This window comes from Schistocerca serialis, chromosome 1 (assembly GCF_023864345.2).
Source record: "Schistocerca serialis cubense isolate TAMUIC-IGC-003099 chromosome 1, iqSchSeri2.2, whole genome shotgun sequence".
NCBI lineage: Eukaryota > Metazoa > Arthropoda > Insecta > Orthoptera > Acrididae > Schistocerca > Schistocerca serialis.
Genome location: NC_064638.1, coordinates 608283929 through 608296448, shown reverse-complemented (window position 1 = coordinate 608296448; position 12520 = coordinate 608283929). Strand labels below are relative to the sequence as shown.

At 41.3% G+C, this 12520-nt stretch overlaps 1 protein-coding gene across 4 annotated transcripts in view; it reads right to left on the bottom strand.

The window, feature by feature from the left end:
- The window catches only part of LOC126477588 (helicase domino), a 423343-nt gene that overhangs the window by 278174 nt on the left and 132649 nt on the right, over positions 1-12520 (bottom strand). For all 4 annotated transcript variants that reach the window (XM_050103628.1, XM_050103631.1, XM_050103630.1 and 1 more), the window contains 2 exons: positions 8951-9137; positions 8624-8760 (listed from right to left, as the gene is read on the bottom strand). In XM_050103628.1, coding sequence (XP_049959585.1) covers positions 8624-8760; positions 8951-9137 — 324 coding nt within the window. The remainder of the gene's footprint in view (positions 1-8623; positions 8761-8950; positions 9138-12520) is intronic.

Genomic DNA, 12520 nt, shown 5'->3' with positions numbered 1-12520 from the left:
GTCTCTTTACGGATGAGGCTTCATTCCAACGTGATCAAATTGTAAATTTACACAATCAACATGTGTGAGCTGACGAGAATCCGCACGCAATTGTGCAATCACATCATCAACATAGATTTTCTGTGAACGTTTGGGCAGGTATTGTTGGTGATCTCTTGATTGGGCCCCATGTTCTTCCACCTACGCTCAATGGAGCACGTTATCATGATTTCATATGGGATACTCTACCTGTGCTGCTAGAACATGTCCCTTTACAAATACGACACGACATGTGGTTCATGCACGATGGAGCTCCTGCACATTTCAGTCGAAGTGTTCGTACGCTTCTCAACAACAGATTCGGTGACCGATGGATTGGTAGAGGCAGACCAATTCCATGGCCTCCACACTCTCCTGACCTCAACCCTCTTGACTTTCATTTATGGGGGCATTTGAAAGCTCTTGTCTACGCAACCCCGGTACCAAATGTAGAGACTTTTCGTGCTCGTATTGTGGATGGCTGTGATACAATACGCCATTCTCCAGGGCTGCATCAGCGCATCGAGGATTCCATGCGACGGAGGGTGGATGCATGTATCCTCACTAACGGAGGACATTTTAAACATTTCCTGTAACAAAGTGTTCGAAGTCACGCTGGCACATTCTGTTGCTGTGTGTTTCCATTCCATGATTAATGTAATTTGAAGAGAAGTAATAAAAAGAGCTCTAACATGGAAAGTAAGCGCTTCCGGACACATGTCCACATAACATTTTTTTTTTCTTTGTGGATGAGGAATGTTTCCTGAAAGTTTGGCTGTACCTTTTTGTAACACCCTGTATAGTAAAAAAAAATCATTTTTGCTTTAATTGTAGCTTTACACCCCAGGTTATGATGTGCCCACCATTTCATTAATGGGCATAGTTATTGTGACATTTACATGAAAGTACAACACAGCACGAAATTCAAAGAAATTTGCAATGAAAAATAGGGGTCGCTATGATTGTGTGTTTGATGCATATTAGGTAATATGTTGCTGCATATGAAATTTAGCTAACATATTGAATTTTTCTTTAGGCTTGGGAGGAGGTCTTTATCTGTTACCAATCTCATGAAAATTAATCTGACATAGCACACTCATTTAGGATCATGTCACATGGGCAATAAAGCCAGACTGAAATATCCAGAACACTCCTTGTATTTCATAAATGGATTGAGGTATCAAAATGAGTAGCAAATGATAGATGCAAAGAGGGGAGTATTTTGCCATATGATTATTATGCAAAACTTCATTATCTACCATGATATTCCACTAACTACTGACTTTTTCAATGAAAGACTGTAACTTTTAAACACCATCGATAGTTGGTGAAATGAGAAATTGTATGAGTTTTGGAACAACATAATTGAAGACATTACACATATATTTTTTAACGATGATGTGCTTTTTCATAAGCTACTGATCTAACTTTTCCTCAATTCAACACTTAATAAACCACTGTTTCAGAATTCTCTCGCAACTGCATCTGCACATGTTAGTGAGGTGATACTGTGTAAACTCTGCTGTGTTTTGGCAAAAGCAGTAAATTTTAACATGGCAATAACAGAAATGTGCACATTTTACTCAAAATTGTGACACTACTCTGAAAGTTACACATGGTTAACAAACCAAGCAAAAAGGTGTCAATAAACCGCCACATTTTCAGGGGGAATTATTTTTAGATGATAACCAAAGCAAGGGTGGCAGTAGAGCTTTTTGAATGGTCACCATATAGATTTGGGGGTGGAGGCACTCCATCTACCATTTACAAAAAATGTGAGTGTAGACTTCAGATTAAAACGGCGCTTCCCCTCCAGCACTCGGCATTCCCCCTACAGCACCTGGCCGCAACCCCCACCACTACCACTCTCCCCATGAGTGCCCTACCTTCTATGAATCTACCAGCCACAGTATTCTGCATGGACTCTATAACTGGCAAGAAAGGTAAACAAAGTTTATAATGAAATGAATTGCTACTCTTCATATAAAAGAGATGTAGAATTGCAGACAGGCACAACAAAAAGTATGCTATACTTGTAAGCTTTTGACCAAAAGGCCTTATTCTGAATTAGAAAAAACACACACATACACGCACCTATTGGGTCTCACCTTAACATTATTCTGAATGTGACATATTTACATGCCTTATTTTATTAGAATAAAATTAAATGACAGACATCTTAAGTTTTGAAGTGTAACTTATATTCTTGTTGGGCCACAGCAAGACCATTCTGTCAACTTGACACAATGTCAGCAGTCCATCTGGCTGCCATCTTCACGAGAGAACATGTTGTTGTTGTGGTCTTCAGTCCTGAGACTGGTTTGATGCAGCTCTCCATGCTACTCTATCCTGTGCAAGCTTCTTCATCTCCCAGTACCTACTGCAACCTACATCCTTCTGAATCTGCTTAGTGTATTCATCTCTTGGTCTCCCTCTATGATTTTTACCCTCCACGCTGCCCTCCAATGCTAAATTTGTGATCCCTTGATGCCTCAGAACATGTCCTTCTTCTAGTCAAGTTGTGCCACAAACTTATCTTCTCCCCAATCCTATTAAATACCTCCTCATTAGTTACGTGATCTACCCACCTTATCTTCAGCATTCTTCTGTAGCACCACATTTCAAAAGCTTCTATTCTCTTCTTGTCCAAACTGGTTATCGTCCATGTTTCACTTCCATACATGGCTACACTCCATACAAATACTTTCAGAAACGACTTCCTGACACTTAAATCTATACTCGATGTTAACAAATTTCTCTTCTTCAGAAACGATTTCCTTGCCATTGCCAGTCTAGATTTTATATCCTCTCCGAATTTTTCTTTTGTTTCCTTTACTGCTTGCTCAATATACAGATTGAATAACATCGGGGATAGGCTACAACCTTGTCTCACTCCCTTCCCAACCACTGCTTCCCTTTCGTGTCCCTCGACTCTTATAACTGCCATCTGGTTTCTGTACAAATTGTAAATAGCCTTTCGCTCCCTGTATTTTACCCCTGCCACCTTTAGAATTTGAAAGAGAGTATTCCAGTTAACGTTGTCAAAAGCTTTCTCTAAGTCTACAAATGCTAGAAACGTAGGTTTGCCTTTTCTTAATCTTTCTTCTAAGAGAAGTCGTAAGGTTAGTATTGTCTCACGTGTTCCAACATTTCTATGGAATCCAAACTGATCTTCCCCGAGGTCCGCTTCTACCAGTTTTTCCATTCATCTGTAAAGAATTCGCATTAGTATTTTGCAGCTGTGACTTATTAAACTGATAGTTCGGTAATTTTCACATCTGTCGACACCTGCTTTCTTTGGGGTTGGAATTATTATATTCTTCTTGAAGTCTGTGGGTATTTCGCCTGTCTCATACATCTTGCTCACCAGATGGTAGAGTTTTGTCAGGACTGGCTCTCCCAAGGCCATCAGTAGTTCTAATGGAATGTTGTCTACTCCCGGGGCCTTGTTTCGACTCAGGTCTTTCAGTGCTCTGTCAAACTCTTCATGCAGTATTGTATCTCCCATTTCATCTTCATCTACATCCTCTTCCGTTTCCATAATATTGTCCTCAAGTACATCGCCCTTGTATAAACCCTCTATATACTCCTTCCACCTTTCTGCCTTCCCTTCTTTGCTTAGAACTGGGTTGCCATCTGAGCTCTTGATATTCATACAAGTGGTTCTCTTCTCTCCAAAGGTCTCTTTAATTTTCCTGTAGGCAGTATCTATCTTACCCCTAGTGAGACAAGCCTCTACATCCTTACATTTGTCCTCTAGCCATCCCTGCTTAGCCATTTTGCACTTCCTGTCGATCTCATTTTTGAGACGTTTGTATTCCTTTTTGCCTGCTTCATTTACTGCATTTTTATATTTTCTCCTTTCATCAATTAAATTGAATATTTCTTCTGTTACCCAAGGATTTCTATTAGCCCTCGTCTTTTTACCTACTTGATCCTCTGCTGCCTTCACTACTTCATCCCTCAGAGCTACCCATTCTTCTTCTATTGTATTTCTTTCCCCCATTCCTGTCAATTGTTCCCTTATGCTCTCCCTGAAACTCTGTACAACCTCTGGTTCTTTCAGTTTATCCAGGTCCCATCTCCTTAAATTCCCACCTTTTTGCAGTTTCTTCAGTTTCAATCTGCAGTTCATAACCAATAGGTTGTGGTCAGAATCCACATCTGCCACTGGAAATGTCTTGCAATTTAAAACCTGGTTCCTAAATCTCTGTCTTACCGTTATATAATCTATCTGATACCTTTTCGTATCTCCAGGATTCTTCCAGGTATACAACCTTCTTTTATGATTCTTGAACCAAGTGTTAGCTATGATTAAGTTATGCTCTGTGCAAAATTCTACAAGGCGGCTTCCTCTTTCATTTCTTCCCCCCAATCCATATTCACCTACTATGTTTCCTTCTTTCCCTTTTCCTACTGACGAATTCCAGTCACCCACGACTATTAAATTTTCGTCTCCCTTCACTGTTGTTGTTGTTGTTGTTGTTGTTGTTGTGGTCTTCAGTCCTGAGACTGGTTTGATGCAGCTCTCCATGCTACTCTATCCTGTGCAAGCTTTTTCATCTCCCAGTACCTACTGCAACCTACATCCTTCTGAATCTGCTTAGTGTATTCATCTCTTGGTCTCCCTCTACGATTTTTACCCTCCACGCTGCCCTCCAATACTAAATTGGTGATCCCTTGATGCCTCAGAACATGTCCTACCAACCGATCCCTTCTTCTGGTCAAGTTGTGCCACAAACTTCTCTTCTCCCCAATCCTATTCAATACTTCCTCATTAGTTATGTGATCTACCCATCTAATCTTCAGCATTCTTCTGTAGCACCACATTTCGAAAGCTTCTATTCTCTTCTTGTCCAAACTATTTATCGTCCATGTTTCACTTCCATACATGGCTACACTCCATACGAATACTTTCAGAAATGACTTCCTGACACTTAAATCAATACTGGATGTTAACAAATTTCTCTTCTTCAGAAACGCTTTCCTTGCCATTGCCAGCCTACATTTTATATCCTCTCTACTTCGACCATCATCAGTTATTTTGCTCCCCAAATAGCAAAACTCCTTTACTACTTTAAGTGCCTCATTTCCTAATCTAATTCCCTCAGCATCACCCGACTTAATTAGACTACATTCCATTATCCTTGTTTTGCTTTTGTTGATGTTCATCTTATATCCTCCTTTCAAGACACTGTCCATTCCATTCAACTGCTCTTCCAAGTCCTTTGCTGTCTCTGACAGAATTACAATGTCATCGGCGAACCTCAAAGTTTTTATTTCTTCTCCATGAATTTTAATACCTACTCCGAATTTTTCTTTTGTTTCCTTTACTGCTTGCTCAATATACAGATTGAACAACATCGGGGAGAGGCTACAACCCTGTCTTACTCCCTTCCCAACCACTGCTTCCCTTTCATGTCCCTCGACTCTTATAACTGCCATCTGGTTTCTGTACAAATTGTAAATAGCCTTTCGCTCCCTGTATTTTACCCTTGCCACCTTTAGAATTTGAAAGAGAGTATTCCAGTCAACATTGTCAAAAGCTTTCTCTAAGTCCACAAATGCTAGAAACGTAGGTTTGCCTTTCCTTAATCTTTCTTCTAAGATAAGTCGTAAGGTCAGTATTGCCTCACGTGTTCCAGTGATTCTACGGAATCCAAACTGATCTTCCCCGAGGTTGGCTTCTACTAGTTTTTCCATTCGTCTGTAAAGAATTCGTGTTAGTATTTTGCAGCTGTGACTTATTAAGCTGATAGTTCGGTAATTTTCACATCTGTCAACACCTGCTTTCTTTGGGATTGGAATTATTATATTCTTCTTGAAGTCTGAGGGTATTTCGCCTGTTTCATACATCTTGCTCACCAGATGGTAGAGTTTTGTCAGGACTGGCTCTCCCACGGCCGTCAGTAGTTCCAATGGAATATTGTCTACTCCGGGGGCCTTGTTTCGACTCAGGTCTTTCAGTGCTCTGTCAAACTCTTCACGCAATATCATATCTCCCATTTCATCTTCATCGACATCCTCTTCCATTTCCATAATATTGTCCTCAAGTACATCGCCCTTGTATAGACCCTCTATATACTCATTCCACCTTTCTGCTTTCCCTTCTTTGCTTAGAACTGGGTTTCCATCTGAGCTCTTGATATTCATACAAGTCGTTCTCTTATCTCCAAAGGTCTCTCTAATTTTCCTGTAGGCGGTATCTATCTTACCCCTAGTGAGATAGGCCTCTACATCCTTACATTTGTCCTCTAGCCATCCCTGCTTAGCCATTTTGCACTTCCTGTCGATCTCATTTTTGAGACGTTTGTATTCCTTTTTGCCTGTTTCACTTACTGCATTTTTATATTTTCTCCTTTCATCAATTAAATTCAATATTTCTTCTGTTACCCAAGGATTTCTACTAGCCCTCGTCTTTTTACCTACTTGATCCTCTGCTGCCTTCACTACTTCATCCCTCAAAGCTACCCATTCTTCTTCTACTGTATTTATTTCCCCCATTCCTGTCAATTGCTCCCTTATGCTCTCCCTGAATCTCTGTACAACCTCTGGTTCTTTTAGTTTATCCAGGTCCCATCTCCTTAAATTCCCACCTTTTTGCAGTTTCTTCAGTTTTAATCTACAGGTCATAACCAATAGATTGTGGTCAGAGTCCACATCTGCCCCTGGAAATGTCTTACAATTTAAAACCTGGTTCCTAAATCTCTGTCTTACCATTATATAATCTATCTGATACCTTTTAGTATCTCCAGGGTTCTTCCATGTATACAACCTTCTTTCATGATTCTTAAACCAAGTGTTAGCTATGATTATGTTGTGCTCTGTGCAAAATTCTACCAGGCGGCTTCCTCTTTCATTTCTGTCCCCCAATCCATATTCACCTACTATGTTTCCTTCTCTCCCTTTTCCTACACTACCTCCCTTCACTACCTGAATAATTTCTTTTATCTCGTCATACATTTTATCAATTTCTTCATCATCTGCAGAGCTAGTTGGCATATAAACTTGTACTACTGTAGCAGGCATGGGCTTTGTGTCTATCTTGGCCACAATAATGCGTTCACTATGCTGTTTGTAGTAGCTAACCCGCACTCCTACTTTTTTATTCATTATTAAACCTACTCCTGCATTACTCCTATTTGATTTTGTATTTATAACCCTGTAATCACCTGACCAAAAGTCTTGTTTCTCCTGCCACCGAACTTCACTAATTCCCACTATGTCTAACTTTAACCTAGCCATTTCCCTTTTTAAATTTTCTAACCTACCTGCCCGATTAAGGGATCTGACATTCCACGCTCCGATCCGTAGAACGCCAGTTTTCTTTCTCTTGATAACGACGTCCTCTTGAGTAGTCCCCGCCCGGAGATCCGAATGGGGGACTATTTTACCTCTGGAATATTTTACCCAAGAGGACGCCATCATCATTTAATCATACAGTAAAGCTGCATGTCCTCGGGAAAATTTATGGCTGTAGTTTCCCCTTGCTTTCAGCCGTTCGCAGTACCAGCACAGCAAGGCCGTTTTGGTTAATGTTACAAGGCCAGATCAGTCAATCATCCAGACTGTTGCCCCTGCAACTACTGAAAAGGCTGCTGCCCCTCTTCAGGAACCACATGTTTGTCTGGCCTCTCAACAGATACCCCTCCGTTGTGGTTGCACCTACGGTACGGCCATCTGTATTGCTGAGGCATGCAAGCCTCCCCACCAACGGCAAGGTCCATGGTTCACTGGGGGAGGCAGAGGTACATAATGGTCCCATAACCAAACATTCATACAGATCTATTTGATCAAGCCCAAGTACTTTCCTGGTAAGTAATATCTTCAGTGGCTTAAATATTTAACTATACATTGAAATCCTTCAATACTCTCTTACATTACACATTGTTAGTTAAATCTAACAAGAATTGCCTCCTGTCATGATACATCATATTATAAATAGAGATACATGCTATCTTTCAAGTAAAAAGTGGCACACTGTTTCATCTAAACTAAAAAATAAGTCTCAACAGTGATTCATCATTTCTGTCAGTTTTCACATTGGAGTGCCATACCTTCGCTTTATGTTAGAGGGCATCAGCGACTATTTCACTCAGAGGCACATTGGTTCTCTGTAGTGTATCAAACAGCAACTGCTCAACAAAGAAATCAGTATTGATGTGATCACCTGGAGATGGCCATAAAGACCTTTAATATCTAGGTGAATATTGCCTTTTATGTATGTTCTGATTGTACACTTAATACGTAAAGATGTACTTTTCAGCAACAAGTAAAAACTTTGAATAGCAGAATGTTGCACCAATAGCACCAAACATTCATCTTTCTTAACAATGACGGAAATTCCTGAATGGAATAATATATAAACTGGGGAAAGATGAGGCCACAGATACATGGATTTTGGAATATTTGTGGCCGTGTGTGTGTGTGTGTGTGGAAGTGTGTACTTTTGCTACAGAAAGCATGAGCTCGAAAGTTTGTGTAATACTATTACTGTTGCACGTTTCTATGCACCATACGTCAGTCAGCTGAAGGTGAGTCTTTGCCTTTCCTATTTTACCTTTCTTATTTGTGTGAACTAACACATTTTACTTATAAGACTTACTTTGCTCTAGACATAAAATCATCATACAAGAAGCGCTGTCTTTTGGAGAGCCGGCACATAACTACATGCTCATACTTCTTTGGTAACTGCTTCTCCACTTCAATCTTCAAACGCCTCAACAAAAATGGCCTCAGCACCTACAGAAAAGAAAAAAAGGACATGTTATGCAAGTTATAAAATTTACACATCTGTAAAGCCTATTTAGGTGTGAATCTTTTTAAATACTGAGCAAAGTTACAAAGTGTTTCCCCTTTTCTTATGAAGTTGTAAATTTCCCATCATATTAGCTAATAGCACAAAAATTATACACACAACCAGAAAACTTACCTTATGTAATCGCTTGATGATACTTTCATTATACTCTGAATTGCCTTCTATCATTCCTGTTACAGGATTAGAGAACCATTCCTTAAATTCCCGATGTGACTGGAAAACATTTGGCATTAAAAAGTGCATAAGAGACCAAAGCTCCATCAAATTATTCTGCAGTGGGGTTCCAGTCAACAGAAGGCGCCTATAAAATAATATTTTGTTGAACAATAACAAAAGGGTGAAATACACAATATATAAGGAATTAATTTCAAATTATTGTAGCAAACTGAATGTGTAATATCAAGATAGTTAACTAAACACAGTAGTGATAGAAGATACAGTCATATATGTATTAGTCTATATACACTCCTGGAAATTGAAATAAGAACACCGTGAATTCATTGTCCCAGGAAGGGGAAACTTTATTGACACATTCCTGGGGTCAGATACATCACATGATCACACTGACAGAACCACAGGCACATAGACACAGGCAACAGAGCATGCACAATGTCGGCACTAGTACAGTGTATATCCACCTTTCGCAGCAATGCAGGCTGCTATTCTCCCATGGAGACGATCGTAGAGATGCTGGATGTAGTCCTGTAGAACGGCTTGCCATGCCATTTCCACCTGGCGCCTCAGTTGGACCAGCGTTCGTGCTGGACGTGCAGACCGCGTGAGACGACGCTTCATCCAGTCCCAAACATGCTCAATGGGGGACAGATCTGGAGATCTTGCTGGCCAGGGTAGTTGACTTACACCTTCTAGAGCACGTTGGGTGGCACGGGATACATGCGGACGTGCATTGTCCTGTTGGAACAGCAAGTTCCCTTGCCGGTCTAGGAATGGTAGAACGATGGGTTCGATGACGGTTTGGATGTACCGTGCACTATTCAGTGTCCCCTCAACGATCACCAGTGGTGTACGGCCAGTGTAGGAGATCGCTCCCCACGCCATGATGCCGGGTGTTGGCCCTGTGTGCCTCGGTCGTATGCAGTCCTGATTGTGGCGCTCACCTGCATGGCGCCAAACACGCATACGACCATCATTGGCACCAAGGCAGAAGCGACTCTCATCGCTGAAGACGACACGTCTCCATTCGTCCCTCCATTCACGCCTGTCGCGACACCACTGGAGGCGGGCTGCACGATGTTGGGGCGTGAGCGGAAGACGGCCTAACGGTGTGCGGGACCGTAGCCCAGCTTCATGGAGACGGTTGCGAATGGTCCTCGCCGATGCCCCAGGAGCAACAGTGTCCTTAATTTGCTGGGAAGTGGCGGTGCGGTCCCCTACGGCACTGCGTAGGATCCTATGGTCTTGGTGTGCATCCGTGTGTCGCTGCGGTCCGGTCCCAGATCGACGGGCACGTGCACCATCCGCCGACCACTGGCGACAACATCGATGTACTGTGGAGACCTCACGCCCCACGTGTTGAGCAATTTGGCGGTACGTCCACCCGGCCTCCCGCATGCCCACTATATGCCCTCACTCAAAGTCCGTCAACTGCACATACGGTTCACGTCCACGCTGTCGCGGCATGCTACCAGTGTTAAAGACTGCGATGGAGCTCCGTATGCCATGGCAAACTGGCTGACACTGACGGCGGCGGTGCACAAATGCTGCGCAGCTAGCGCCATTCGACGGCCAACACCGCGGTTCCTGGTGTGTCCGCTGTGCCGTGCGTGTGATCATTGCTTGTACAGCCCTCTCGCAGTGTCCGGAGCAAGTATGGTGGGTCTGACACACCGGTGTCAATGTGTTCTTTTTTCCATTTCCAGGAGTGTACATGGCGCCACCATACCCGCAGTTATGTGGTGCCAACTTAAGTGTAAGGCAAAGCAGATGCACTGACCACATTTCATTTGAATTAACCTGATATATTCCTGATTCTAAATGAGGATGTGTGTAAGGGACGTAAATTTATCATCAAAAATTCAGCTGAATCCCGGTTGGTTGGAAATATTATCAGACGCACCTGAGGAATGAACACAATGAAGACCGGATTGTTATTTATTTCCTGTCTATCTTGAATAGGAGTATACGGTGACCTTAAAGCTTCTGTATCAATGTTTTCTCTTAAAAACAAGGAAATTTTTCAATAATTTTGGATATTTTCCACTAGCTGTATTAACATAGTTTGTCTATATGTTCCTATTTAGTAGAAAACACAATTCTACTGCATTTTGAAGGCAAAACTTCTGTCTAGAAAGATTGATGGACACACACTGTGATAAAACCAATTCCCCAATCTGACTCCATTACATCGAAAATGTATTAGAGTTAAAACCAGAATGGCCAGTTGTTGAAGCAGTGTACTCAAGTCACTTCTTTTAACATCCTTTTCCTTTCAAGTACATAGTATGTCACTTTGAGCACGGGTTAAAAGAACTTTTACCTAAAGTCCTCTGCTTTACCACAATTGTTCTCTTGTCCCATTCTGATTCACACTTTAGTAAGAGTGGTTGGGGTAGGGAAATGACAACCAATAGATGCAAAAGGTATAGAATAACAGATACTGGAGCTTCTTCGCTGTTAATTTCTGCTTATTATGATATACAAATATATTGTAATATAGCTCGATCTAACATCTATTTATGTTACCTACTCGCTACTTACTCCAGAAACAAAACACTGTCGGAAATGGAAAGTGCCACATCGTGAACACCTTGATCAAATGATACCAAATGGATACTCCACTATTTCCACACATGTGGGATATGTTAATTAAAATAGTATACTTAAACAAACATATTTTCAGTGCGGGAAGTCATTCCTACAGATGAAGGACAACGTGTATAGATGATAGCTGTTGGCCTGTGGCTAACATTACTGAAGCTTTTCAGTAGAGATCACAACACAGCACATCCAGAGGACATGTACATGCAGCTCATGGGTACGTGACGCAAATTCTGCCACATAATTCAAATTTATGTAATAAATGCTATTCCGTAGTGAACTGTATCCGGCTGTACTATTTGGCACAGATAGTTTAAAACAGTAATAGTTTCTGCATATAAGTATAAAAAAGTAATCAATTTTCAGTCACTGTTATTCCACGACAACTGGCAAAGCCCTTTTTGGAAAGAGACTGTGTGTAAAAGCAGACTGTAAAATAGAGTGTGCACCTATGCATGAATACAACAACTTATCAGAGTGCTCTGATTCCACATCAAACAGCATGCAGCTGAACAGTCCGAAAACATGTGCCACAAATAACAACACAGGAATCAGCCATGTGACCTATCATCTTACGACAAAGCAATGTACAATTGTCTGCAAGTTAAAAACTGTGTGTGAAACCGTGCAAAGCTTTAGCACTACAGTTTTAGATGTGGGCTGTTTTGAACTATTGCTGCATAAGACACTAGTACAAGTCAGACCAGGACTGTCATTTTCATCCCTGTTATGGGTAGCTCGTTATTTCATTTTCTTATTTTGGAATGAGTAAAGAGATTGATTTAGTCTATCACATGATTCAAGCACAACTCTCACGACACCAGGAGGAATTGGGGATCCAAATGACGATACGTCACTACTTCTTTCACAGAATACATAGAACACAGGTATGGGCTAGCTGCCCTA